This window comes from Sminthopsis crassicaudata, chromosome 2, assembly GCF_048593235.1.
Source record: "Sminthopsis crassicaudata isolate SCR6 chromosome 2, ASM4859323v1, whole genome shotgun sequence".
NCBI lineage: Eukaryota > Metazoa > Chordata > Mammalia > Dasyuromorphia > Dasyuridae > Sminthopsis > Sminthopsis crassicaudata.
Window position 1 is genome coordinate 58,837,719 of NC_133618.1, and position 26,345 is coordinate 58,864,063.

General features: G+C 38.8%; 1 protein-coding gene across 5 annotated transcripts; it reads left to right on the top strand.

Moving 5' to 3' along the window:
• The first annotated feature begins 17,724 nt into the window (after positions 1–17,724).
• On the top strand, positions 17,725–26,171 carry CENPT (centromere protein T). 5 transcript variants are annotated; one of them, XM_074286421.1, is made up of 15 exons: positions 17,725–18,102; positions 18,498–18,632; positions 18,995–19,121; positions 20,927–21,014; positions 21,788–21,890; positions 22,175–22,262; positions 22,351–22,487; positions 22,685–22,736; positions 22,985–23,133; positions 23,884–24,030; positions 24,294–24,560; positions 24,864–24,987; positions 25,277–25,444; positions 25,587–25,691; positions 25,884–26,171. In XM_074286421.1, the coding sequence occupies exons 3-15, from the start codon at positions 19,018–19,020 to the stop codon at positions 26,005–26,007; spliced, it is 1,656 nt and encodes a 551-aa protein (XP_074142522.1). In that variant the 5' UTR covers positions 17,725–18,102; positions 18,498–18,632; positions 18,995–19,017; the 3' UTR covers positions 26,008–26,171. The 5 variants fall into 5 exon arrangements, with proteins under 5 accessions (XP_074142522.1, XP_074142523.1, XP_074142526.1 ...); XM_074286424.1 differs by having other exon boundaries at positions 18,086–18,102; positions 18,382–18,632; positions 22,688–22,736; XM_074286423.1 differs by having other exon boundaries at positions 18,088–18,102; positions 18,382–18,632.
• The last annotated feature ends 174 nt before the right edge of the window (positions 26,172–26,345 follow it).

A 26,345-nucleotide genomic window follows, 5' to 3' on the forward strand; every position in this document is an offset into this window, starting at 1 on the left:
AATACCTTTAATATCAACACTACTTTATTGTCTATGGTACCCTTTAACAAGATCTAATTTCCTTATCTCTTTTTAATTAGATCTATTTTTATGTTTTCTTAATCTGAGATCAGAATTGCTACCCCTGCTTTTTTTTTTTTTTTTTTTTTGCTTCAGCTGAAGCATAATAAATTCTGCCCCAACCTTTTATCCTTACTCTGTATATATCTTTCTGTTTCAAATGTGTTTCTTGTAAGCAAAATATTGTAGAATTCTGGTTTTTAATCCAAACTGCTATCTGCTTCCATTTTATGGGAGAGTTCATCCTATACACATTTAGAGTTATGATTACCATCTCTTTATTTCTCTTCACCCTATTTTTGCATCTGTGTATACTATTCTCTCTCATTTTGTCTCCCCTTTTCTCCCAGTACAATCCTTATTCCACCTCTTTCTGTCTTTGATATAATCATGTCAGAGTTCATTCATATCCACGCTCTGTCCATACATATTCCATCTAACTGCCCCAATAACAGATACAGTTCTCAAGAAGTCATTTTCCCATCTAGAGATGTAAACAGTTTTACCTTTAAATTATATATGTACATAATTCTCTATTTACTTTCCTATGCTTCTCTTGAGTCCTGTGTTTGAAGATCAAATTTTCTGTTTAGTTCTGATTTTTTCAATAGGAATGATTGAAAGTCTATTACTTCATTGAGCCATCTCCTCCCTTGAAAGATGATACTTAGTCTCATTGGGTAGTTAATTCTTGATTTTAATCCTATGTCCTTTGCCTTTTAGAATATGGTATTCCAGGCCCTCCCGTCATTTGTTGTAGAAGCTGTCAGATCTTGGGTAATCCTTTTTTTTTTTTTAAAGCTTTTTATTTTCAAAACATATGGATGAATAATTTTTCAACTTTGACCCTTGCGTAGTCTTGTATTCCAAATTTTCCCCTCTTTCCCCCCACTCCCTCCCCTAGATGACAAGCAATCCAATATATGTTATACATGTTAAAATATATGTTAAACCCAATATATGTAAGCATATTTATATAATTATCTTGTTGCATAAGAAAAATCAAGATCTTGGGCAATCCTGACTGTTGCTCCTTGATATTTGAATTGTTTTTATCTGATAGCTTGCAGTAATTTTTTCCCTTGAGATTATAGTTCTGGAGTTTTGCAGCAATGTTTCTTGGGGTTTTCCATGTGGGGTTTCTTTCTGGAGGTGATTGATGGATTCTTTCAATGACTATTTCTTGCTCTGGTTCTAACATATATAGGGAGTTTTCATTCAAGATTTCTTGAATAATGTTCTTTAGGGTTTTTGTGAATATGGCCTTCAGGTAGACCAACAATTTTTAAATTGTCTCTTCTGTATCTATTTTCCAGATTGGCTGATTTTCCAATGAGGTATTTTATATTTTCTTCCATTTTTTCATTCTTTTTCATTTGTTTCATTGATTCTTGATGTGTCTATTATGTTTTTTAAGGAATTAATTTCTTCAGTGGATTTTTCCCCCCATATTTGGCCAATTGTAGTTTTTTTAAAGATGTCTTCTTCAGGCAATTATTTTTCTTCCTTTTCCAAACTGTTGACTTTCTCTTATGTATCTCTTGTTTCTTTTCTCATTTTTTCTTCTATATCACTTATCTGCCTTTTTAAATCTTCTATGAGCACTTCCAAGAAGGCTCTTTGGGCTTGAGACAAATTCATATCACTCTTTGAGATTTCCTCTGAAAATATTTTGTTCTCATCCAAGTTGGTGTTTTGGTTTTCCCTGTCACCATAGTAGCTTTCTATGGTTAAGGTTCTTTTTTGTTTCTTGCTCATTTTCTTTTTTTCTCTTTTCTTATTTCTTCTTTTCTGCTTTTTATAGTTGAGCTCTGCTCCTATAGTACTGGGGGAGGTATCCCAAGCTTCACATGCAGCTCTGACCTTAGCTCTGAGCACAGGGGCCCCTTGTGTTTAATGTCTTGCTCATAACAAGGAGTGGCCCTACCTGCTTGTTCCAGGAAACAGCCTTGTTTCCCTAAAATTTGCCTTCTAAACTGGGACTGGAAGCTGCCCTACTGGTCTGCCCTGCAACAGAGTCAGTTGCTGATCTACTTGATTAATACCCTTTCACTAGCTTTCCCAGATACATAGGTATGAGCTGGGCTGAATATTCCTTTTACTCCAGTGAGACTGACCTTTCTTGAAGTCCTTCCAAATTATATTGAGTTGGAGAATGGTTTCATTTCATCAAACTCTGTTCAGAGACTTGTTTTCATGTGGTTTTTGATGGAAACTGGGAGAGCTTCAGGGGCTTCCTGGCTTTACTCTTCCATCTTGGCTCTACCTTGGAATTGTTCATAGAGCTCTTTTTTGTTTTTTTAAAGTAATTTTATTTTTTTTAATAATCAAGGTAAATTATTCTAACATATGCTAATTCTGAGTAGTTTCCACTAAATGTCACTGTCTCTGTTCCACTCAAACATCCTGCTTGTCAAATACTTTACCATAATACCTGCAGTTAAACTTTCCACTCATTATCAGAGATATTGTTCCATAATCTGATAATTATTCTTGCTTGTCTTTTTTCTCTTTTTTATTATAGTATTTTATTTTTTTTAATATATGCAAAGATAATTTTCAACATTCACTTTTGCAAAATTTTGTGTTTCAAATTTTTCTCTTTCCCCTCCCAAAACAGCAAGCATTCTGATATAGGTTAAATATGTGCAATTCTTCTAAACATATATCCCTATTTATCATGCTCCACAAGAAGAATCAGATCAAAAGGGAAAAAATATGAGAAGAAAAACAGAGTAAGCAATAGAGTCAGGATTTAAAGCTAAGACTTTTGACTATAAATCTATTGTATAGATTTGTTATTATTATTATTTTAATATGGGAATTCTGAATTTTTTAGGGACTTTGATACCCTGACTTATTTGTTTTGTTACATTTCTCAACTTATTTATAGGGCACTAAAGTATAAGGAAAGGTTTAGAATGAACTTCATGAAACTAAAATGAAAAGATACAGTATAAAATTCCCAGTTGCTCTTCCAGATCTGGTGAAGATCTGGAAACCTTCATTCTTCCAGTTTCCAGTGTGTATTCCCAGCACACAAGAATGAGTTTTAAAGAACCACATTGCCCATCTCTACTTTCAAAGTCAATGAAGGCAAAGGGCAGAAGTTGAATTATTTTTGGGTAGAAGACTTTCTGGGAGTGATTGCAGAGGTATAACCACAGGGTGTAATAGTGGTAGTTCCTAACTATAATTGAAACTCTAATACTTAAAGGTAGTTTATGGCTATTTGGAGGAACTGAACTGTCTTTATCCTTCTCACATTTTCTTCTTTTACCTGGGTTCCACTGACATTTTTGTCTAAGATTGTTTCTCTATTCTACTATGTTAGTTTTTTTTTTTTTTTCCTCTTGAATTAGTTTTATTTCTCAAAAACTTCTGTGGTTAATCCATACATGTTTTCCTGGTGTCTTTCTTTACTACATTTGTGACAGCTTTATAGCTCTAGTACTTTTAGCTCAAGAGAAGGAAATTTGTTTTTTGTTTTTACTTAACTACATGTTAAAGCAATTTTTAACATTTAGTTTAATTTTTAAGTATTGAGTTCTAAATTCTATCCATTTCTCCTCTTCCCTCTCCCTTCCTTGATCTGTCATTCTGTGCAAGAAGACTTGAACAAAGAAAAAAAGAAAGAAAGAAGGAAAAGAAAGAGAAGAGGAGAAAGAGAGAGGAAGAAGAGAGAGAGAGAGAGAGAGAGAGAGAGAGAGAGAGAGAGAGAGAGAGAGAGAGAGAGAGAGAAGGAAAATGAAAAATAGTATGCTTCAATGTTTTAATCTGTATTCAGACAATATCATTTCTTTTTTATCATGGGTCCTTTGTATCATTGCATTGATGAGAAGAGCTAAATCTATCATAGTTGATCACAGCACAATGTTGCTGTTGTATACAATGTCCTCCTGGTTCTTTGCATAAGTTCATGTAAGTCTTTCTGGATTTTTCTGAAATCACCATGTTTACCTTTTTTTTTTTTTTTTTTTCTTTCATTGGCAAGGCAATTGGGGTTAAATGACTTGCCCAGATTCACACAGCTAGGAAGTGTTAAGAGTTTAAAGCCAGATTTGAACTCGGTTCGCATTTCTTATAACACAATAATATTCCATCACAATCATATTCCCCAATTTGTTTAGCCATTCCTCAATGGATGGGCATCTGCTTGATTTGTAGGTCACCACAAAAAGAATTGTTATAATTATTTTTGTACAAGTAGGTCCTTCCCTTCTCCCCATTTTCTAAACTCTTTTGGATATAACCCTAGCAGTAATATTATAGGATAAGCACAATTTTATAGTCCTTTGGGCATAGCTCCAAATTTATCTCCCATGTAAGGGTTAAAAAGCCTCTAGTATCAAGGAATGTCATTCAAGGCATGTGGGAGGACCTGAGGGATGAGAGGTTCTGCAGGCGTGTCCTAAGTGGAGGTAGGGCACAGCCCCAAGAGGCGGTGTCTGACTCCAGGTACCATGCCTCCCTCCTTAGTGCTCTCAAAGCCTAGCACGGCTCCCTCCTTCTTCTCGGGCCAATCCCATTATGCCAGGTTCCTAGAGGACCACCCCTTCCCCCAGATCCTCAGGGGGGTATAAATATATGCTGTCTAAGAATAAAGTTCTCTTTCGCTTCACCCCTACCTCCTGGTGGTCTGTCTCTACGGGATCCGGGTTGGTGCCCGAAGACGGGTAAGTGTGGTCTAGCCGTGCCATCAACGGACAGGCATTAAGAGTAGCTCTAAGGGGAGTTACCAGGTTATAGTAATCCATAGGGATGTAACACTCCAGAATGGTTGTATTCATTCACAACTCCACCAACAATGCATTGGTGTTCCAATTTTCCCATAGATCCTCTTCAACATTTATAATTTTGCTTTTCTGCCATATAAGCCAATCTGATAGATGTGATACCTCAAAGTTGTTTTAATTTGCTTTTCTCTAAGTAATTGTTATTTAGAACATTTTTCAGATGACTATAGATAACTTGAATTTCTTCATCTGAAAAACTGCCTGTTCATATCTTTAGACTATCAATTGAGGAATGACTTATATTTTTATAAATTTTACTCAGCTTTCTATATTTTGGAAATGACCTCTTTATTAGACCACTAAGTATAAAAATTGTTTCCCAGCTTTCTGCTTCTCCTTTAATTTTGGCTTCATTAGTTTTGGCTGCACAAAACCTTTTTAATTCAATGTAATCAAGATGATCCATTTTGTATTTCATAATGTTCTCTCTCTTTTGTTTGGACATAAATTCTTCCCTTCTCCATAGATCTAACAGGTAAACCTGCTCTCCTAATTGGCTTATGGTATCACCCTTTATATCTAAATCATATCCCCTTTGGACTTTTATCTTGTTATAGAGTATGAAATATTGATTTCTGTCAAATAATTTTCCAGTTTTTCCCAGCAGTTTTTTAGTCAAATAATGAGTTCTTATCTTTTAGACTGGAGTATTGGGTTTATCAGTTCATTGATTATATCTTATGTACCTAGCCTATTTCATTGATCTACCACTCTAATTTCTTATAAATGCTTTTTATTTTCAAAATATATGGATGAGGGCAGGTAGGTGGTACAGTGGATAGAGCACCAGCCCTAAAGTCACTCTAGGCAAGTCACTTAACCTCAAAGTCACTTAACCTCAATTGTCTCAGCACCAAAAAACAAACAAATAAACCCAACATATGGATGCATAATTTTCAACATTCACCCTTGCAAAAATACCCTTGTATTTCAAAGTTTTTCCCTCCTTGCCCCCATCCCCACCCTAGATGACAAGTGATCCAATATATATTAAACATGTACAATTCTTCTATACATATTTCCACAATTATCTTGCTGCACAAGAAAAATCAGATCAAAAAAGAAAAAAAAATGATAATGAAAACAAAATGCAAGCAAACAACAATAAAAAAAAAGGAGTAAAAATACTATGTTGTGATTCACACTCAGTCCCCACAGTCCTCTCTCTGGTTGCAGATGGCTCTCTTCATCACAAGTGTATTAGAAGGGACAGCTAGGTGATGCAGTGGAGCACTAGCCCTGAATTCAAGAGGACCTGAGTTCAAATCTGGTCTCAGACATTTAATACTTCCTAGCTGTATGACCCTAGGCAAGTCACTTAACCTAGTTGCCTCAGCAAAAAAACAAAACAAGTCTATTAGAACTGGCCTGAATCATCTCATTGTTGAAAAGAATCATGTTCATTAGAATTGATCATCATACAATCTTGTTGTGGCTGTGTACGATGATCTCCTGGTTCTACTCAATTTACTTAGCATCAGTTCATGTAAGTACCTCCAGGCTCTTTAAATCATCCCGCTGATTGTTTCTTATAGAACAATACTATTCCATAACATTCATATGCCACAACTTATTCAACCATTCTCCAATTGATGAGCATCCACTCAGTTTCCAGTTTCTTGCCATTACAAAAAGGGCTGCCACAAACATTTTTGCACATGTATATCCCTTTCCCTCCTTTAAGATCTCTTTGGGATACAGGCCCAATAGAGACACTGCTGGATCAAAGGATATGACCAATTTGATAGCCTGTTGGGCATAATTCCAAATTGTCCTCCAATAGAGTTGAATCACTTTACAACTCCACCAACAATGCTTTATTGTTCCAGTTTTTCCACATCCCCTCCAATGTTGGTCATTCATTGTCTTCTCCTCTTATCTTAGCCAGTCTGAGAGGTCTGTAGTGGTATCTCAGAGTTGTCTTAATTTGAATTTCTCTGATCAATAGTGATTTAGAGCACCTTTTCTTATGATAAGAAATAGTTTCAATTTCTTCATCAGAAAATTGTCTGTTAATATCCTTTGACTATCAATTGGAGAGTGTCTTGAATTCTTATAAATTTGATACAGACATGATTTCTGTTGGTTTTGTTATTGATATGGTCAATTATGCTGATAGTTTTCCTAATATTGAATCAACTCTGCATTTCTGGCATAAATCCTACCTGATCATAGTGTATGATCCTGGTGCTAAATTACTAAAATCTCTTTGCTAATATTTTATTTAAAATTTTTGCTTCAATATTCATTAGGGAAATTTCTTTCTTTGTTTTGTTTTTTTCCTGATTTGGACATCAGCACCATATTTATATCATAAAAAGAATTGGTAGGATTCCTTTTTCTATTTTTCCAAAAAGTTTATAGAGTATTGGAATTGTTCTTTAAATATTAGATTTGTTTGTAAACCCATCTGTCTTTGGCGATTGTTTCTTAGGGAATTCATTGATGGCATTTTTCTAAAACAGGGTTATTTAAGTATTTTACTTCCTCCTCTGTTAATTTGGGCAATTTATAATTTCCTAAATATTCATACATTTCATTTAGATTTTCAGATTAATTGACATGCAGTTGTCCAAAATAGTTCCTAATCAGTGTTTTAATTTCTTCTTCATTGGTAATGAATTCACTCTTTTCATTTTTGTACTGATAACTTGGTTTCCTTCTCTTCTTAAAAAAATCAAATTAATCAAAGTTTATCTGTACACATTCACATACAAAACCAGCTCTTAGTTTTATTAGTTCTGTATTTTCTTTCTTTCAATGTTATTAATCTCTCCTTTAATTTTTGGAATTTCTAATTTGGTACCTAATTGGAGAATTTTAAAAATTTGTTCTTTTTCTAGATTTTTAGTTGCATGCCCAGTTCACTGATTTCCTTTTTTTCTTTTTTATTTAGGTAAGCATTTAGAGGGAGATGTCAAAATTTCCCTAAGACTTTTGTTGGCTGTATCACATAAATCTTGGCATTGTGTCTCATTATTATCTTCTTTTGGATGAAATTTTGATTGTTTGCATGATTTGTTGTTTGATGCACTTATTCTTCAGGATTAGATGGTTTAGTTTCCCATGAGTTTTAAGTCTATATTTCCCCAGTCCTTTAATACATATAATTTTTATGCATGATAATCTGAGAAAGATGCATTTTTATATGTCTGCCTTTCTGCAATTGATTGTGAAGTTTTTATGCATGATCAACCTTTGTGAAGGTACCATATACCATTGGGCATATTTCTTTCTATCTCCATTCACTTTTCTCCAGAATTCTATCATATTGAAATATTCCAAAATTCTAGTCATCTCCTTGACTTCTTTTTTGTTTATTTTGATGAGGTCTCCTACTAGTATAGTTTTGCTGTCTATTTCTTCCTTATATCACACTTAATATCTCCAAAATTTGGGTGCTATACCACTTAGTACAATATGTTTAGTACTGATATTACATCTTTGTCTAAAGTACCTTTTAGCAAGTGGTAGTTTCCTTCCTTATTTCTTTCAATTAGATCTATTTTTGCTTCTTCCTTGTTGGATATCAGAATTGCTACCCCTGGTTTTAAATTTTTTTTTAACTTTTAAAAACTGTTCTTAAAAAAAAAACCCACATATTTCCATATTAGTCATTTTATGAAAGAAAAATTAGAACAAAAGAAAAAAAAAATGAGAGAGAAAAGGAAATTTTAAAAAAAGATGAAAATGCTTCCATACACATTTAGTCTCTATAGTTCTCTCTCTGGATGCAGAAGGTATTTTTCTATCCTAAGTCTATTGGAATTGTCTTGAATTGGTGCATTGCTGAGAAGAGCCAAATCTATCATAGTTGATCATTATAGAAGCATGCTGCTACTGTGTACAACGTTCTCCAGGTTCTGCTCATTTCACTCAGCATCAGTTCATGTAAGTCTCTCCAGGCCTTTCTGAAATCATCCTGCTGATCATTTCTTACAGAAAATAATATTCCATAATATTCATATGCCACAATTTATTCAGCCATTCTCCAATTGAGGGGCATCCATTCAATTTCCAGTTTCTGGCCACTACAAAGAGGGCTGCCACAAACATTCTTGCACATACAGGTCCCTTTCCCTTCTTTAAGATCTCTTTGGGATATAAATCCAGTAGTAACACTGCTGGGTCAAAGGGTATACACAGTTTGATAACTTTTTGAGCATAGTTCCAAATAAGCATAATATATTTTCTCTACTCTTTTTCTTTTAGTCTATGTGTATCTCTCTGCTTCAAATGTGTTTTTTATAAATGGCATATTGTAGAATTCTGGCTTTTAATCTAGTCTGCTATCTGGTTTCACTTTATGGGTGAGTTCATCTGATTCACATTCAGGGTTATGACTACCAACTGTGTATTTCCCACTATCCTATTTGTTTAAACTGTTTTTTTTTTCCACCCTGATTCTCTTCATCAATATTTTTCTTCTGAACACTACCTCCCTCAATCTTCCCTCCCTTCTATTTCCCACCCCTATTTCAATCCCCTTTCTTCTCCTACTTCCCAATTAGGTAAAATGGATTTCTTTATCCAACTGAGTGTGTATATTATTCCCTCTTTCAGCCAAAGCTGATGAGATTAAGGTTTGAACAATGCTCAATCCCTCTTCTTTTCCTTGATTGTGGTAAGTCTTTTGTGCCTCTGAATACATACTTTATTTTGCCTCTCCTTTCCTTTTCTCCCAGTGCAATCTTTTTTATACCCCTTAATTTTTTTATGTCATCACATCAAAGTCAATTTATACTTACACCTTCTGTCAATGAATATCCCTTCTAACTGTCCTAATAAATCTAGAGTTATTAAGAGTTAAGTTACAAGTATCATCTTCCCATGTAGGGATAACAAAGTTGTTGTTTTTTTTTTCCCTTTCCTGTTTACCTTTTTATGCTTCTCTGAATTCTTTATATTCATCATTTTTTTTCCAATGGAATAATATTCCATTATACTCACTATAACAATTTGTTTAGCTATTTACCAATCATTGAGTATTTATTTGTCTTCAATTCTTTGCTATCACCAAAAGTACTGCATTCATATGTGGTTGTTGGAATCACAGAATTGGCAGCCATAATATATTTAATATATTAAAATGTCTCAATAGCACAAATATATTTCTTAAAAAAAACGATGAGGAAATATGATAAGGTGTATATCATTTCTGTTGTCCTGTCTGCATGCAGAAGATATAATTTAAGTGATACAAAAGGATATATATGCTTTTCTTCTGTTGGAGGCAGAGCTCTAATGCTCAGAACCTTCTTAGTTTAGGTTCAATGTTAGGATAAAATGAGGAGCTCAAGAATCATTGAATATTTAACAAAAGAGGCTTATATTATTTTAACAGCAAGAAAATATCTTAGTCAGCTTCTCTGAATATCATCTCTCTCCTCTTCATCTAGAAACACATTAGGTCAGTAGGTCATTTCAGGATATAGTGTTTTATGTACTCTTAGACACTCAAGAATTCTGAGACACAGATTCCAAATGACTGAAATTTTTAACTGCATTAGGGAAGCTAAGGCTAATCAGATCCCTCAAGCAGATTCTTTCTATCACACACTACCTTTTTGTGGCAAGGTCCTAGGGATCTTCTTGAGAGACAGTATCAAATGACAATAGAAACATGAACCACTAATCCATTATTCTGAGTATTAATTTAGTTGTAAAATGTATATAATCTGTGTTTTCTTATATTTTCATTCATTTTGTCAAATATTTTCTATTTACATTTTAATGTAGTTTTGAATGCACTTAGGAGTACTTTGGATCACTGAAAAAAGGGGGGAGGGCAGGAAGGGAAAAAAACAAAACAAAAACAAAACTGAGAAAGACAACAAATACCAATAATCTAAGGCCATCCTAGGCCTTCAGAAGAAGCAAGTTTCAAATCTTTTACTGAACAGCCCTTCTAGCATGGACAGTATTTTTATTTATTAATATTTTTCCTCAGTTACATTCAAAACAAATTTTTTTTATTTTGTTTTAAACTTTTTTGAGTTCTAGATTCTCTATTTTATCTCCACCCACAATGAAGAAATCACATATGAAGTTATGCAAAATATTTTCATAAAAGTCAAGTTGTGAAAGAAAACATAGATTTCCCACCCTAATGAAAATTAAAATCTTCAAGAAAAAAATGTCATTCATGTGCAGCTATACAAAACATGTCATATCTGCTTTATCTGAAAGAAAATATAAACAAACAAAAAAAAAACCTCCAAGAAAAATTTTAAAAATTATGCTTTGATCTTCTTTCAGATTCTTATCAGTTCTTTCTCTGGAGGTAGAAACCATTTTTCATGATTAGTCCTTCAGAATTGCCTTGGATCATTTTATAGTTGAAAACAGCTAATTGATCAATGGAATAGGTTAGGTTCAAAGGACAAAATAGTCAATAAGTTTAATAGTCTAGTGTTTTACAAACCCAAAGACCCCAGATTTTTCGATAAGAATTCACCATTTGACAAAAACTGCTGGGAAAATTGGAAATTAGTATGGCAGAAACTAGGCATTGACCCACACTTTGTAAAGGGCTAGAACTGAGCAATGCACTTGGATGGTGAAGCACGTGAGACTAATTGCCAATTGGACGGTTCCCTATTAACTTGTTTAAGGTTGACCCTCCCCAGCTGTTCTGTGCTGACTTGATTGGTGGGACAAAGAGGGGGAAGTGACGTGTGTGGGAGGAGCAAGAGAAACTTGGGTGGTGGAACTCACGCTCACTTGCACTCGTGACCGGGCGTTGGAGGCGAAGGTAAAGATCTAGAATAAAGACGTTTAGTGATCCTGACTCTTGCTGATTTCTGGAAAGATAGAGTTCCAGCAACACTTAATACCGTACACCAAGATAAGGTCAAAATGAGTTCATAACTTATGCATAAATAATGAGATTATAAATAAATTAGAAGAACATAGAATAGTTTAATTTTCAGACCTGTAGAAGAGGAAGGAATTTATGACCAAAGAAGAACTAGAGATCATTATTGGTCACAAAAATAGAAAATTTTGATTATATCAAATTGAAAAGTTTTTGTACAAACAAAACTAATGCAGACAAGATTAGAAGGGAAGCAATAAACTGGGAAAACATTTTTATAGTCAAAGGTTCTGATAAAGGCCTTATTTCCAAAATATATAGAAAATTGACTCTAATTTATAAGAAATCAAGCCATTCTCCAATTGATAAATGGCCAAAGGATATGAACAGACAATTCTCAAATGAAGAAATTGAGACTATTTCTAGCCATATGAAAAGATGCTCCAAGTCATTATTAATCTGAGAAATGCAAATTAAGATCCCACTACACTCCTGTCAGATTGGCTAGAATGACAGGAAAAGATAATGCAGAATATTGGAGGGGATGTGGGAAAACAGGGACATTGATACATTGTTGGTGGAATTGTGACTACATCCAGCCATTCTGAAGAGCAATTTGGACTTATGCTCAAAAAGTTGTCAAACTGTGCATACCCTTTGATCCAGCAGTGTTACTACTGGTCTTACATCCCAAAGAGATCTTAAAGAAGGAAAGGGGATCTGTATGTCCAAAATATTTGTGGCAGCCCTCTTTGTAGTGGCCAAAGCTGGAAACTGAGTGGATGCCCCTCAATTGGAGAATGGCTGAATAAATTGTGGTATATGAATATTATGGAATATTATTGTTCTGTAAGAATGACCAGCAGGATGATTTCAAAGAGGCCTGGAGAGACTTACATGAATTGATGCTGAGTGAAATGAGCAGGACCAGGAGGTCATCATATACTTCAACAACAATACTATATGATGATCAATTCTGATGGATATGGCCCTCTTCAACAATGAGATGAACCAAATCAGTTCCAATAGTGTAGTAATGAATTGAACCAGAAAGAACTCTGGGAGATGAGTATGAATCACTATATAGAATTCCCAACCCCTCTATTTTTGTCTGCCTCCATTTCTGATTTCCTTTGCAGATTAATTGTACATTATTTCAAAGTCCGATTCTTCTTGTGCAGCAAAATAACTTTTTGGACATGTATACATACATTGTGTTTAACATATACTTAAACATATTTAACATGTATTGGGCAACCTGCCATCTTGGGGGGGGGGGGAAGGAGGGGGAAAATTAGAACAAAAGGTTTGGCAATTGTCAATACTGAAAAATTAACCATACATATATCTTGTAAATAAAAAGCTATAAAAAAAAAGTGTTGTGCATCTCATTATTAAACATTAGCACATTCTTGTCTAAATCTCATTTGCTTTCATTTTATCTAGCAGTCTATTTCCTTACTTCTCTATTCTTCAAACTTTTTCTGTCTACTAGCTTCCTTCTCACACCTGAACTCTTAGAAAGAGCTATCTACACTCACTACTTCCATTGCTTCTCTTCTTAAGTCCTTTTTCAGCTCTTTGCAACCTGCCTTTAGACTGTCACTCAGTTGAAACTGCTCTCTTCAAAGTTACCAATAGTTTCTTATACGATCTGATTACAGTTGTTCCAATCCTCATCCTTCTCAAACTCTGCTTATTTTGAAACTGTTGACCACTTTGAAATTCTTCTTCTCTCTTGGACTTTTGTGATACCCTTCTGGTTCTCCTCCTACCCATCTAATCAATTCTCAATCTTTTTGTTGATTTATCAACCAGATCATGTTACCTAACTGGAGTATTCACCAAAACACTATATTAGGCCTCCTACATTTCTCTCTTTACATACTCTCTTTATCTCATCTGATGATTCTATGTATTGTGTTTAATTAATCACTTTTATATTGATGATTCCTAGATTCTATTCTGCCCCAAACTTTCCCCTCAGTTTTAATCACATTTATCATCTGCCTATTGAGTACTTTAAACTGAAGATCCCCAGAGATATCTCAAATTGAACATATCCAAAGTAATATTTATTATCTTTCTCCCAAAGCCCATCCGTCTTCTAAAGATCCCTATTTCTATAGAAGGTCCAACATAGTTCTTTTTTGCTATTGTTCAATCATTTTGACTTTGTCTGAGATTTTGAAACCCATTTGTGGTTTTCTTTTTCTTTTTGCCAAATCTATTTTTAAGAAGTTATCTTCTTCAAAGAGGGAGGACATAGCAGGTGGGGGGTGGTGGTTCAGAAATGGTGAGGGATCACCATTTAATAAAAAAGCTGGAGAGCTCTTTAGAAGCAAAGCAAAGTTTTTTATAAGTTCTTGTGAGAAGGGTGTCCCACCCACCTGGGGCAGGTTAACACTTTTAATCCCTAAAGCAAATACCCCCTCCCACCATTGACCCTCATTCTCTTTGGCTGAGGGTCTTACATTCTAAACACAAATTGAATTTGACCAATAAGTACATAATTACCCTTATTTGACTGAAATAGGGAGAAAATGATGTCATGGAAGGATAGCAGGAAGGGGATTTAGCTATGCCCTTAGATAATGCTCAAAGTCCTTTAGGCCTACTCAAACTCTGAAGTAAATGAAGCCTTACTCGATTTTCACAACTGCCTTGAAAGATCTCACTTTATCTTCACTTCTATTTCACCAAATATGTTTTTAAAGTTGTTTTCAATTTTTGTGCTCCTCCCCCCCCCCCAAGCTGTTCCTACAAGCTTTCATTTCTTTCCCCAATTTTTCTTCCATCTCTCTTACTTGATTTTTTAAAAAAAATCTTTGCTGAGGCAATTGGGGTTAAGTGACTTGCCCAAGGTCACACAGCTAGGAAATGTCAAGTGTCTGAGCTCATATTTGAACTCAGGTCCTCCTGACTTCAGGGTTGGTGCTCTATTCACTGGCTACCCAGCTTCTCTTCTCTTGATTTTTAAGATTCTTTTTGAGATCTTCAAAGAGAATTTTTTGAGCTTGAGATCAATTCATATTAATTCCCTTTTGAGGCATCACATGTAGCTATATTGCCATTACTGTCCTCTTCTGTGTTTGTGTTCTGATCTTCTCTGTCACCATGATAGTTTTCTACAGTCAGGGCTCTTTTTGGTTTATTGCTCATTTTTAAAAAGTGGAGCTCTGCTCTTAGGGCACAGGGAACACTGTTTCAAGCTTCTTTTTCTGGGAAGCAGGGATCTGGCTGTCTGTGCTGAAGTTTGCCTTTTGCACTGGAGCTAGCGTCCTCATAGCTGGCCTGCTGAGTCAGGACCAAGGAGCCGAAGTTATTGATCTGTGATATAGCTGAGAGTTTCCTGCTAGAGTATCCTGCACTGGGCTATGCTCCCCTTTTACTCAAGTGAGTCAGATCTTTCCTGGAGTCCTTTTCGGTTATCTCAAGCTGGAGAATTGTTTCGCTCCATTTGGGTTCTGTCACTCTAGAATCAAAGGGGGGAGGTCAAAGAACTGGAGTAATTTCCCATTTCCTTTTCCAACTCATTTGGCAGGTGAGGAAACTCAAGATTAAATGGTCACACAAATAATAAGTGTCTAAGGCCAGATTTGAACTCAGGAAAATAAGTCTTCCTGACTTCAGGCCCTGCACCCTGTAGCTGCCCTATCCTTGTAGTCTCCTGTATTTATAACCTTGCTTTGTACTTGATTTTCCCTCTTCATACCTCATTCATTAATTTATAAAATCTTGTTCTTTTTAAAAACCTCTATCCCATATTTCACACCTGACACCTCTCTACTTATATCCCACCACATTAATTCAGGCTCTCTGTGCCTGATGATTGTATAGTAAGTAGGTGCTTAATAAATATTTAATAACTATTGATTGATTGATCCATTCTTGAATAGTGGGCTAAAGGGGGTCAGGTAATGGCACAATCCACTTTAGTTCATTGTGAGGCTTCCCACCTACAATCACTCCTTTACTCCTAAGGGTACATTCCCAGCCATCTCTGGGAGAGGTTGTACCTCTCCTGGCATAGCTTACATGGCAGAGCAGAGAATGAACTCTGAATTGCCACTATGATGGACAGTCCCCTGCTGGCCCTATTTTGTTCCTATTATGGTGGTATTCTCCTCATTAAGGGCCCCAGGATATTCTCTGATTTCTGTCTCCCACTGTAATGCCGGAGAAACTGAGGCAAGGTAGAGATTTTAGAGAGTTTTTAACTTTTTATTAATTGGAGAGTTGATTGACTGGACAAGACTCTCGTCTCAAAGTATCCAATGGTGAATGTGAGTTCTCAATGACATATATACCCAGATAGCTCAGCTACAGGGGTAGACCAAGGCACAAGCAGAGTCAGAACATTGAGTGGGAAGTTTCAGGGCCATAAATTTAGTTCTAGCAGGATGGGGGGAAACTGGAAGCCAGAGTCAGGATGTCTGAATAAACAGAAGTAAAGGTGTCAATGAGGTCTCCCAGATAGTCTTATCTTTTGAAATATTTAGAGGTGGGTAATGCCATAAATTCTTGAGGACAGAAGGAGTTAGGAGACAGGAAGTCTGAACTCCCCCTTATCTTGAGTCTTATACTAACAATTTATAACCTCAGAGCAAGTGGCCCTCATTCTTAATGAACCAGAGTGGGTTTTGCAACTAAGGGGATTGAGGCAGATTAAGGAAACTGAGTCAGGACAATTAGGGAAATTGAGTCAAGACAATAAAAGAGAACTGTGGCACAACTCTACCTGCAGATTCTTCTTCTTCTATGGGCCTTGTTTTCTAAGAAAGCCTTTTTAAGGCTTCTTCTTTCTGCTTGTGTAGGCTACCAGAACTGCTAAGTATATTTCTGTTTAGGGATCCCAGTATACATAATAAAATACAAACACGGTTGTGTAATCCTCTAAAAGTCCTCTCTGGTACCTTCAATGAATCAACAAGTGTGGAACAAATTCAGTTCAATCTAGGAGAGGCCTTGTGGTATTGTGGAAAGAACACTAGACCTGGATTTTTTTTTTTATAATATTTTAATAGTTTTTATTTACCAGATATATGCATGGGTAATTTTACCACATTGACAATTGCCAAACCTTTTGTTCTAATTTTTCCCCTCCTTTCCTCTCCCCCCAGATGGCAGTTTGACCAATATATGTTAAATATGTTAAGAGTACAAATTAATTTATACAATATATGTATACATGACCAAACAATTGTTTTGCTGCACAAAAAGAATTGGACTTTGAAATAGTGTACAATTAGCCTGTGAATGAAATAAAAAATGCAGGCGGACAAAATTAAAGGGATCGGAAATTCTATGAAGTGGTTCATAGTCATCTCCCAGAGTTCTTTGCTGGGTGTAGTAAACCTGGATCTGTGATCACATCCTGACTGTGCTACATATGTATCCTTGGCCAACTAAATTCCTCCTGGATAAAATAGGCCATTGGACTAGATCTCTAAGATACTTTCCAGTTCTGTGTACATAACAATAAAAGGCTACTTTCTTACAGACTTTGAAGGTTAACAAAGTATTTGATGTTTATATCCGTTGAAACTCATGACAGTTCTTCGGGGTATGTATTGTAAATATAATTTGCATTTTGTAGATGAATGCAAAGAAGTACGGAGAGATAGAGTCACTTGTCCACATCTAAATGGTACGATGGATAAGAGCTTTGGGTCAGGAGTAAGATCTGTGTTCAAATTCAGCCTTAGATTCTTAGCTGTGTGTGTCTAGGCCAATTCATTTCATCTCTATCAGCCTCAGTTTCTTCAATTGAAGAGGAAGATTATAATAGCATCTATCTCCCAGGATTGTTGTGAGGATCAAGTGAGATAAAACGTGTTAAATGCTTAGCGCAGAGTATGGCAAAAGTAGGTACTTTTTTTCCTACATATATTTAGCAAATGGTTGAGATGAGAGAAAGCCATATATATATATATTTTTATTAAAGCTTTTTTATTTTTCAAAACATACGCATGTGGGCAGCTAGTTAATATAGGGGATGGAGCACCCGCCCTGAAGGCAGATAGAACTCTGGTTCCCCTGACTCTCTTCAAGCCCCGAAGGAGATGGGAGGATAAATAAGGCAGACTCACAGAGCACGTAGGGGAAAAGTTAGCAGAGCTGGAAGAGATCTTTATGAGTCCGAGTGGGTCAGACACTGGGCTAAGTAATCAACCAATCAGGAAACATTTGACCAGCGTCTACTCCGTGACAGTTACTGCTTTAAGGCTGGGGATACTAGAAAAGGAAGACAGTTAGTTTTTGCAACAAGCTTTCCTTTCCACCACCAGCGGCTGAGAACTACAGTTCCCGTGAGGCCGTGCAGCTGCGCTCGCGATATTTGGCTTAAATTGAAGGCGGGAGTGCGGATACCGGCGGCCCCGGCGGGGCTCGAAGAGAGTCTTCCTTGTTCTCCGCCTGGCTTCCGTGGTAAGGCCGTCCCGACTCCCATTCGCCCCCTCCTTTCTCCCGTTTGGTGGCGATGGAGTCTCGGGCCGGCCACCTGGGTCATTCCTGGGCCCTCCCGCGGCCTCTTGGCGGGAGGGGAGGGAGACGGGGGCAGGGGGACGCTGACTCGGTTCTCGGGCTACTTCCTCCCGACTTCATCTCCCGAGGACCCCACCCTCTCCTCTCCACGTACCCCTTTTACCCCTCCCCCCGTGCCTCCCCTCCCCGGTCTCTCGGGACGTACTTCCCTTCCTCCCGCAGCCCGAGGGGGCTCCTTGTCCCATCCCACGAGCTCCATCCCAAGAGAACCTACTGATCTTATCCATTGGGCCCACCCCACCTGAGCCCCAAGCTGAGCGGTGGTGTCTTCAACTCAGGGCTCCCCGATGTTGCCCCTTCCCCGGGGCTCCCTCCTCACGGGTCCCGGCCCACCCGGTATTCCTTGCCAACGACTTTGCCCTTGCCTGTAACCCACCCAGAAGATATCCCAGCCCACGGAATCTCCCACCCAGGTATCGCCCAGCCTATTGCCTTTTCCTTCTCCTTTACCCCCTCCCACTCTACCACTCCGAGGCGTCTCCGATGTCTCCCCTCTGCTGTCCCTCGCCCTTCGGACCTCACTTGGGTTGACCCGTTACCCTTTTCTTCCCCGAGGGTACTCGGAGGTACTGGCCTTCCCCATGGTCCCAGTTCTGGCCCCTTCCTTCCCCCTCACCCAGGCCCTGTTTGCTTGTTCTGTGCTTAGGCTCACCCCAACATCCTGGTACTGCCATACTCTACCTATTCCTCCAAGGCTTCTCTCCATCCCCACTTACCGACTCCCAATGAAGGAGGCTTTCTGAGGACCCTACCCCTCAAATTTGATCCTTTCCAGGTGATTTCATCCCGGTGAACAACATGGAGTTTCTCTCTGAGGATGAAGGGACCACTAAAACTTTGCTTCATCATGTGCTAGAGATGCAGCCTTTGAGCTCCCCAGTCTCATCTAACACAAGGCTAAGGTCAGTCCAGCAGCCCCTTGTCCCTGACATTTGGCCAGGATCACTCACTTTAATCGAAGGGCTCTTGGATGTTGTTAGCATTGTCTGCGGTCAGTCAGCAAGCACAGATGGCCCTACTGGACATTGTGAGGACATTTAAAAACAAAATAAACATGGGAATTTTTCCATATAATGCTGAGTACAATTAAGTGTGCTAGTTATAATTTATTGGGAGGTGGCTATTTTATACATATACATTTTATTATATATTTTAAATACTAACCATTTAATTTAAGTAAAAAGAATATTAAAATATACATATTTTATGTATTTTAGGATAGCATGGACTAATGGTTGTTGAGTCCTGTCCAACTCTTAAAGAGACCCATTTGGGTTTTTCTTGGCAAAGATACTCAAAGGGTTTGCCATCTCTTTCAACTGTTTGATAGATGAGGAACCTGAGGCAAACAGGGTTAAGGGTCCCTCAGCTAGTAAGTCTGAGGTTAGATTTGAACTCATGAAAATGAAGCTTCCTGACTACAGCCCTAAATATCTATGGTGCCACCTAGCTGTCCCAAGGTCTAATGGAAAGAATGTCAGATTTGGATTCAGGAGAGATCTCTATTGAAATGCTGCTTCTGAAACTGGTTCTAGTGTTACATTAAGTCATCATGGACCTATTTCTTTTCTATGATGGGGGGGCATAATAAGACCTCCATCTAAAGTGGAAATCTTCAACATAAGATCCAACTCACTTCCAGTTGATCAATGATGGACAGAAATAACTACACCCAGAGAAGGAACACTGGGAAGTGAATGTAAATTGTTAGCACTACTGTCTATCTACCCAGGTTACTTCTACTTTCGGAAGCTAATAATTAATGTGCAACAAGAAAATGGTATTTACACACATATATTGTATCTAGGTTATATTGTAACACATGTAAAATGTATGGGATTGCCTGTCATCGGGGGGAGGGAGTGGAGGGAGGGAGGGGATAATTTGGAAAAATGAAAAAAAAAAAGTTTTACCTATTAAAATTCTCTGTCATTGAGCCAAATGGAAATGAAATTTTAAAAACATGAGAAATATAGAGGTAAATATAGTTCTTTATACTTCTTTAAGCAATGCAAATAAATCAGTTGGATAGCAGAAAAAAAAAAAAAAAAAGACCTCCATCTACAAGATTGTTGGAATGAGCCATGGGACAATGTACTGAAAGTTCTTTTAAGAGCTTCATAAATGTAGTTAGCCTAGCTTTCTGACCTCCCTTTTATCTTATCTTCAAGGATACCTATTACAGTTTGACTGTCAAAGTTAATTATCATAAAAGGTTTTAGATCTAGAGGGAATCTTAGGAATCACTTAGATCAATCTTATTTTGCAGATGAAAAAAATTGAATAGAGGCTTGAAATGGTTTGATAATCACAAGGAAGCTTACTCCGAGTTTGTCCTGCAAAGTTTTAAAGATATATGTTAAGGGCCTTACTCAACATTAGCATAACAGATAAAGCATATTAAATACCTACTATGTGCTAAGCATACAACAGTACCTACTCTCAAGAACCTTACATTTTTGTAGGGGGTGGCATGTAAAGGAGAGAGGGTTATGGGTCCGGTTTCCTGAAGATGAGCCTCATTCCTCCTTAGATAAGGTGAAAGAACACCTATCAGAGCTCAGGGTAGTTCCAGGGGCTGAGATTTTTAAGAATATTTCTGACATTCCTATGGACACATGTAGAATTGGTCTGATTAGAACAAGACACTTCTAGTAACAAGCCCATTTCTAGTAACAACTAATTAAATGACTGTATTCTTTTTTAGCAAGCGAAGTCTTTCCTTATCCACAAACCATCCACACCACAACTTACGTGCTTCTCAGTCTAACTCACTTCCAAGGAAGCAAACAAAGGTAAACATTGAAGATTCCCTTATCTCCTGTCTGAGAGACCTGGAATAATTTGGATGGGGGAAAAGTGTACTATGAAACCTGGAGTCCTCTGGCCTGGAAATTAAGAATACAACTCCAGACTATTGTTTCCATTTCTTCTGACTGTTGGTGATCCTGTTTTGGGTTTTCATGGCATAGATACTGGAGTAGTTAGCCATTTTCTTCTCCAGCTTATTTTATAGGTGAGATAATAGACAAATAGTAACAGACAAATACATGTCTGAGGCCAGTTTGAATTCAGGTTTTCCTGACTCTAGGCCTGGTCTTCAAATCACTGTGGCACTTAGCTGCCTTTCAAAGATGGTGGGGATTTGGCCTAGCTAAGCAGAACCTTCAAGCCTAAAAGTGCTGTCCTTAAGAACATGGGGCTTGGAGAAAGAAAACCTGGGTATGAATTTTTTCTCTGGCACTAACTAGCAGAGAAGCTTGCCTAAGATCAGAAAAATTTGGTTTTACTCATCTTTAAAATGAGGATAGTGATCTTTGCACTGTCTACCTTATAGAGCTGTCTGTAAAGAATTTTATAAACCTTAATGATATAGAATTGTTATTATTGGGGTTGTTTGAATCCTGGTTGGACTTCAGCTCAAAATGGGAGAAGGGTTTCTAAAAATTGCATCCATGGATAACCGATTTACTGAGGGTACTGATTCTAGGCCTATAGGGAATATTTCTGCCCAAAATAGGTACTTCATTATTGACATGCTTATTTATTCCTCATATGCCCTCTGTAGCCAGCACCTGCTCAGCAAAAGAACATTGGAGCTAATGGTCAGCTCTTTAACTTCTTGGAAGAAGGCACACCCAGGATTCTTCTGAAGAAAATCCTACAGACTGGTGAGCCAAGGTCTGGGCATCTGGGGCACTGGTTGAACTCCATGGCAGAATGTGCAGCCTGAGTATGTTCCAAGCCAAGGTGTAGGTGATGTAGGTAATTGTCTCTTCAGGGAAAGATCCCTATTCTCTCTAGAGATAGCTTGTGCCTCTCCAAAACAAGATGGCATGGTGTCAGGGGCTGCTGAGATAGTTTCCCATTGACCCTTGTTCCTAGGATTTCATTTTCATGCATGGGGATTCCAGCACCATCTCATGCTTTCTTCCAATGAGTGTCTTTTTTGTAGCTTCAGAAGCCTCTGTCCTGGTACCTGCCTTGGTGAATTCACAAGAGCCAGAACCTATTGAGTTACAAGAGGAAAGCAAATCTTTCAGGTCTGAGGCATTTTGAGAACTAAAAGCTTCCAGGAAAGCCACAGATCCAAGGAGCACCATACTGAAGATTGGCTCACTTTCCTTTCAGCCTGGAGTTGAAGCTTCCTGAATCTGAGTCCTCTGTGACTGTAGCTCCAGAGCTTCTGGTGCAGAGCAGAAAGAAGCGATGCCTTAGTGTCTCTGAGTTTGAACAGGAAGTAGACCAAAGACTTGCTGTTGCTTCAGGTGAGGTTCACAGGGTCCAGAGCCTTTTATGGGAACTCCTGTATAGGGTGCCCACTGCTTATTGCTTTGCTGAACTTTGAGTATACCTGGTATTGCATGAGCAACAGGTTCCAGGTGGAGGGAATGAATAATTGTGCTTCAGCTCCCATCTTCCTACTCTGATGATCAGGATTTCTTCTGCTTCTTTTTTTTGACAGAAGATCTCACTGGAGAGCAGCCAGCTTTAACCAACAAATCCCCTGTGACCAGGTACCCAAGTATTACTCTGTATTACTATGCGGGGGGAGGGCAGAAGACTGGAGGAGGGATAGATTATAGAATGTAACAGAAAACCATCCAGTAGCTCCTAGAAGAGAAACCTTTTTAGAAACACTAAGGGTTGGCTTTCCAAGGAAATGGGCCAGGGCAGGGGAAGAGTGTTATCTAATAGCTAATCCACCTTTGAGTAATGGATATCTACCTCAGCAAGGCCTTACAGAAAGCCTTCCTTTTGTTAGGTCCTTCAACCTTACCTTGGCCACAATTCTGCCCCCCGAGTCTGTAGAGAGGCCTGGCTTGGCCCGAAGGCCTCCAACCCGTAAGACAGTTGACATCAAAGCATTTGAACAAGGATTAAAGGCCATTGGCCCACTGACTCATCTCCCAGGTAAGGCCACCTACTCCTGAGTTCTGTGAGGAGATAGTTTAGACTTTATCACAAAATCCCCAAATATCCTGCCCTCCTTTTCTCCTTTCCTCCTACCTTCACCACCTGGGTATTCTGGCCTAAGTGGTATTTCAGGATCCCTAAATTGTTTTTTTCTTTTACAGTCTGTCTTGAGTTTTTTAAGCCATGTAATTGAGGTGAAAAGGCTGTGACTGACAAATTGGCTATTCTTACCTCCCTTTTGGAAATTCCTTTGAACATCAGTAAAGGAGATGTTGTAACAGTAATGAGCTTGAAGATTGCCAGTTAAGGATTAAAGATAAAATCAGAATCAAGTTATATAGTGTTTAGTACATTGCTTATTGAAACAGGACAACTTCAAAGTTCTTTACTACCAGATGTACCTTGATCCCTGGGCAGAACAGGAGCCCCCTCTCATGTGCCAACATTATTGCAGAGGTCACCCAGCTTTTCCTTTGGCTCTCACTGGGCAGCATGGCTGAAAATGCTGGCTGCCAGAAGAGCAGCAGCAGTGGAGAAACTGGGTGGCAAAGTGTTTGCATGAGGAGCCCTTTACCCCCTGGGGCTTTCCCCCTAAGGAAGTAAGGATGACAGGTTTGTGTGCCATTTGGGTGGTCTTCAATGCAGCTAGTTAGCCCTTGGAGTGAGCTCTTAGACCAGAGGCCTTATTTCAGATCAGGAACTTGGCCTTCTGACAATTGTCTCCTTTGTTTCTCTCTCCATGTCTAGATTGTCGCGCTTATCACAGTGCCTCATCTGTGGATAGTGATGGGTCCTTCCAGGCAAGAACTGACTCTGTGGACTTCCAGAGAAGCTTGGCAAAGGGCCCAAAGCTGAGAGCTATGACCCAGCTGACTGATCAAGGAACAGAGAAGGGTACAGGGTTCAGGGAAGGGCAGGGGGCCTTGTTCCAGCCAGACTTAGGCCAAGGGCTAGGTGCTACGGGTAGCAAAGCTAGACATCCCAGGATGTGGGGATTACCAGGTTATCAGGATGGCATTACCCTTATTGAGTGACCCACATGATGCTTTTCCAGTCCGGGTTAGACTAGGGGTAAGAGGTGAGAGAGCTCCTGAGGGATCAGAGGTGGTTAGAGAGAGGTTCATCAGTCTCTTTTTATTTTCTTTTTTGGTGTTTAGGTATTAGGAGACAAACCAAGTCTTACACCAAAAGTTCAAGTCAAAACACCCCCGTCTCTGCCAGTCCCATGTCTACTGGAACACGAACCAGACCTTGGGAGGGAACCCCAAATCAAAATAGCTGCCTCTCTACTCGCTCTGCCCCTGCAAGAAGTAGCGTCTCCAGGAGCGCCAGAGCCAAGTCAGGAGAAGAGGAAGGAGAGAGATTGGAGGAGGAAGAGGCCGCCACAGAATCTGGAGAGCACATAGAAGTCCCTGAAAGGACTGGTAATGTCAGGGTTCAACCAAGACCAGTGTAATTAGGCTAGTTCAGGTTGGTTCACTGTGCTCCTCCAGTATACCCAGTCTCTGGGGATGGGGAAAGCTACTTGGGCTTTTGCTGGGAGCCTATGAATCCTTAGACTTCTGAGCTAACTGTGGGGAATGTTGAAGATTTCTTAGGATTAACAGTCCATCATTTGGGCATTCACACATTGATGGAGCTCAGGGAAGAGACATACTTTTAGGGGACAGCTGGGTGTCCACTTGGCCAATGGGTAGAATCCGTCATCTTGGATCTTCTCTTTTTAGAGGATTCAGAACTTAGCATGAAGACTCCAGAATTTCTCCGGGCCAAGCGACATCATTTCCTTTCACAGCCTCCTAATACTGTCCTCAGTATTACCCCAGCACCTCCTAATACTAATACTCCCCTGTAAGTATCTAGTAAGTTACTCTCTGAAAGGTTACAGTGCTCTGGGAAAACTGGTGCTCCCCAGCCCTAGTCCAGAAATTGTGAAAAATAGAGATGGAGACATTGGTTGGGGCTGCCATGTAACAAGTAGAGACATGTTGGGCTCTAGGCAAATATCTCACAGCAACAATTTGATGGAAATGTTACATAAATTCAAGGGATTTAGAGCCTGGGCTGGGTCGTTGTGCTTTGTCCTGTCACCTTTCTGCCAGGCTGCTAGAGCCATCTTGTTTCTATTCCTGGCTCCTAGGTTGCCCTCCAAGTTTCCCCCGGCCAGACGTGCTCCCAAGCGCTGTGCCCCAGGCCCTAGGCAACCCCGTGATCCAGACAAAACTGGCCTGAACAATTACTGCAAAGTCTTCAGCTACTATGCCAAACTTCCTATGGAAAAGCCAGCCTCTCAGACTTTGGTGAAGTGGTGAGTTGGGAGAGGTTGACAGTAGCTGGGGCCCTTTTCTTCCCATACCTGGGAATGGAGACTTAACCCATTTTTGAGTGTTCAGCTTATAGTGCAGGATACTGGGCTTCTAATGCTTGCTTTGCCCTCCCTTGTTATATAGCCTGGACCAGTATTTCAGGACACTTTGTGATGACCTGGAAACCTTTGCTCACCATGCAGGCCGAAAAACCGTGCTGTTGGCTGACTTGGAGCTGTTGATGAGGCGGTCAGTAGGCCTGAATCTGAGTCTTTCATGTCCATCCCCCAACTTCAACAGTGGTGGGGACAGAGTGGAAGGAGGGGAGGGACAAGGAGTAGAGAAGGGTTAGAAGGCTCCTTCTCTAGAGAGAGGGGTCTTGTGCTGAATTTCAGGGGAATCCCTCAAGTATGATGAGACCATTTTCTTATCTTTTTCTAGGCAGGGCCTAGTGACTGATGATGTTTCCCTCTATGTGCTTGTGGAGAGATATCTGCCCTTGGAATATCGGAGGCTGCTCATTCCTTGTGCAGCCAGTGGCAATTCTGTCTTCCCTGCTGGGTAGGAGTGCTGTCCTCCCAGCTTCTCCTCTTAAGTCCACAGACAGACTCAGTAAAGAGGCAAGCAGGAGCCTCGGGCTGAGTCTCTTTGGAGGCCTCCAGGTAAAGCCTTTCCAAGAGTGGACTCTTCATATGCGATTCTCATTATCAATAAAATGTGATAAAACCACTTTTAAAAAAAAAAAAAAAAAAAAAAAAAAGATGCTGATGGGGCTGTCAGGGCCTAAAAGCAAAAGCCTTTTTTTCTCTTCCCTAGATTGGAATCTCATTCCCTTTAGGTCTGGGGTGATGCATGGAATAGTCAGGGAGAATGATTAAGCAATATGATTATAGAACCTTAGAA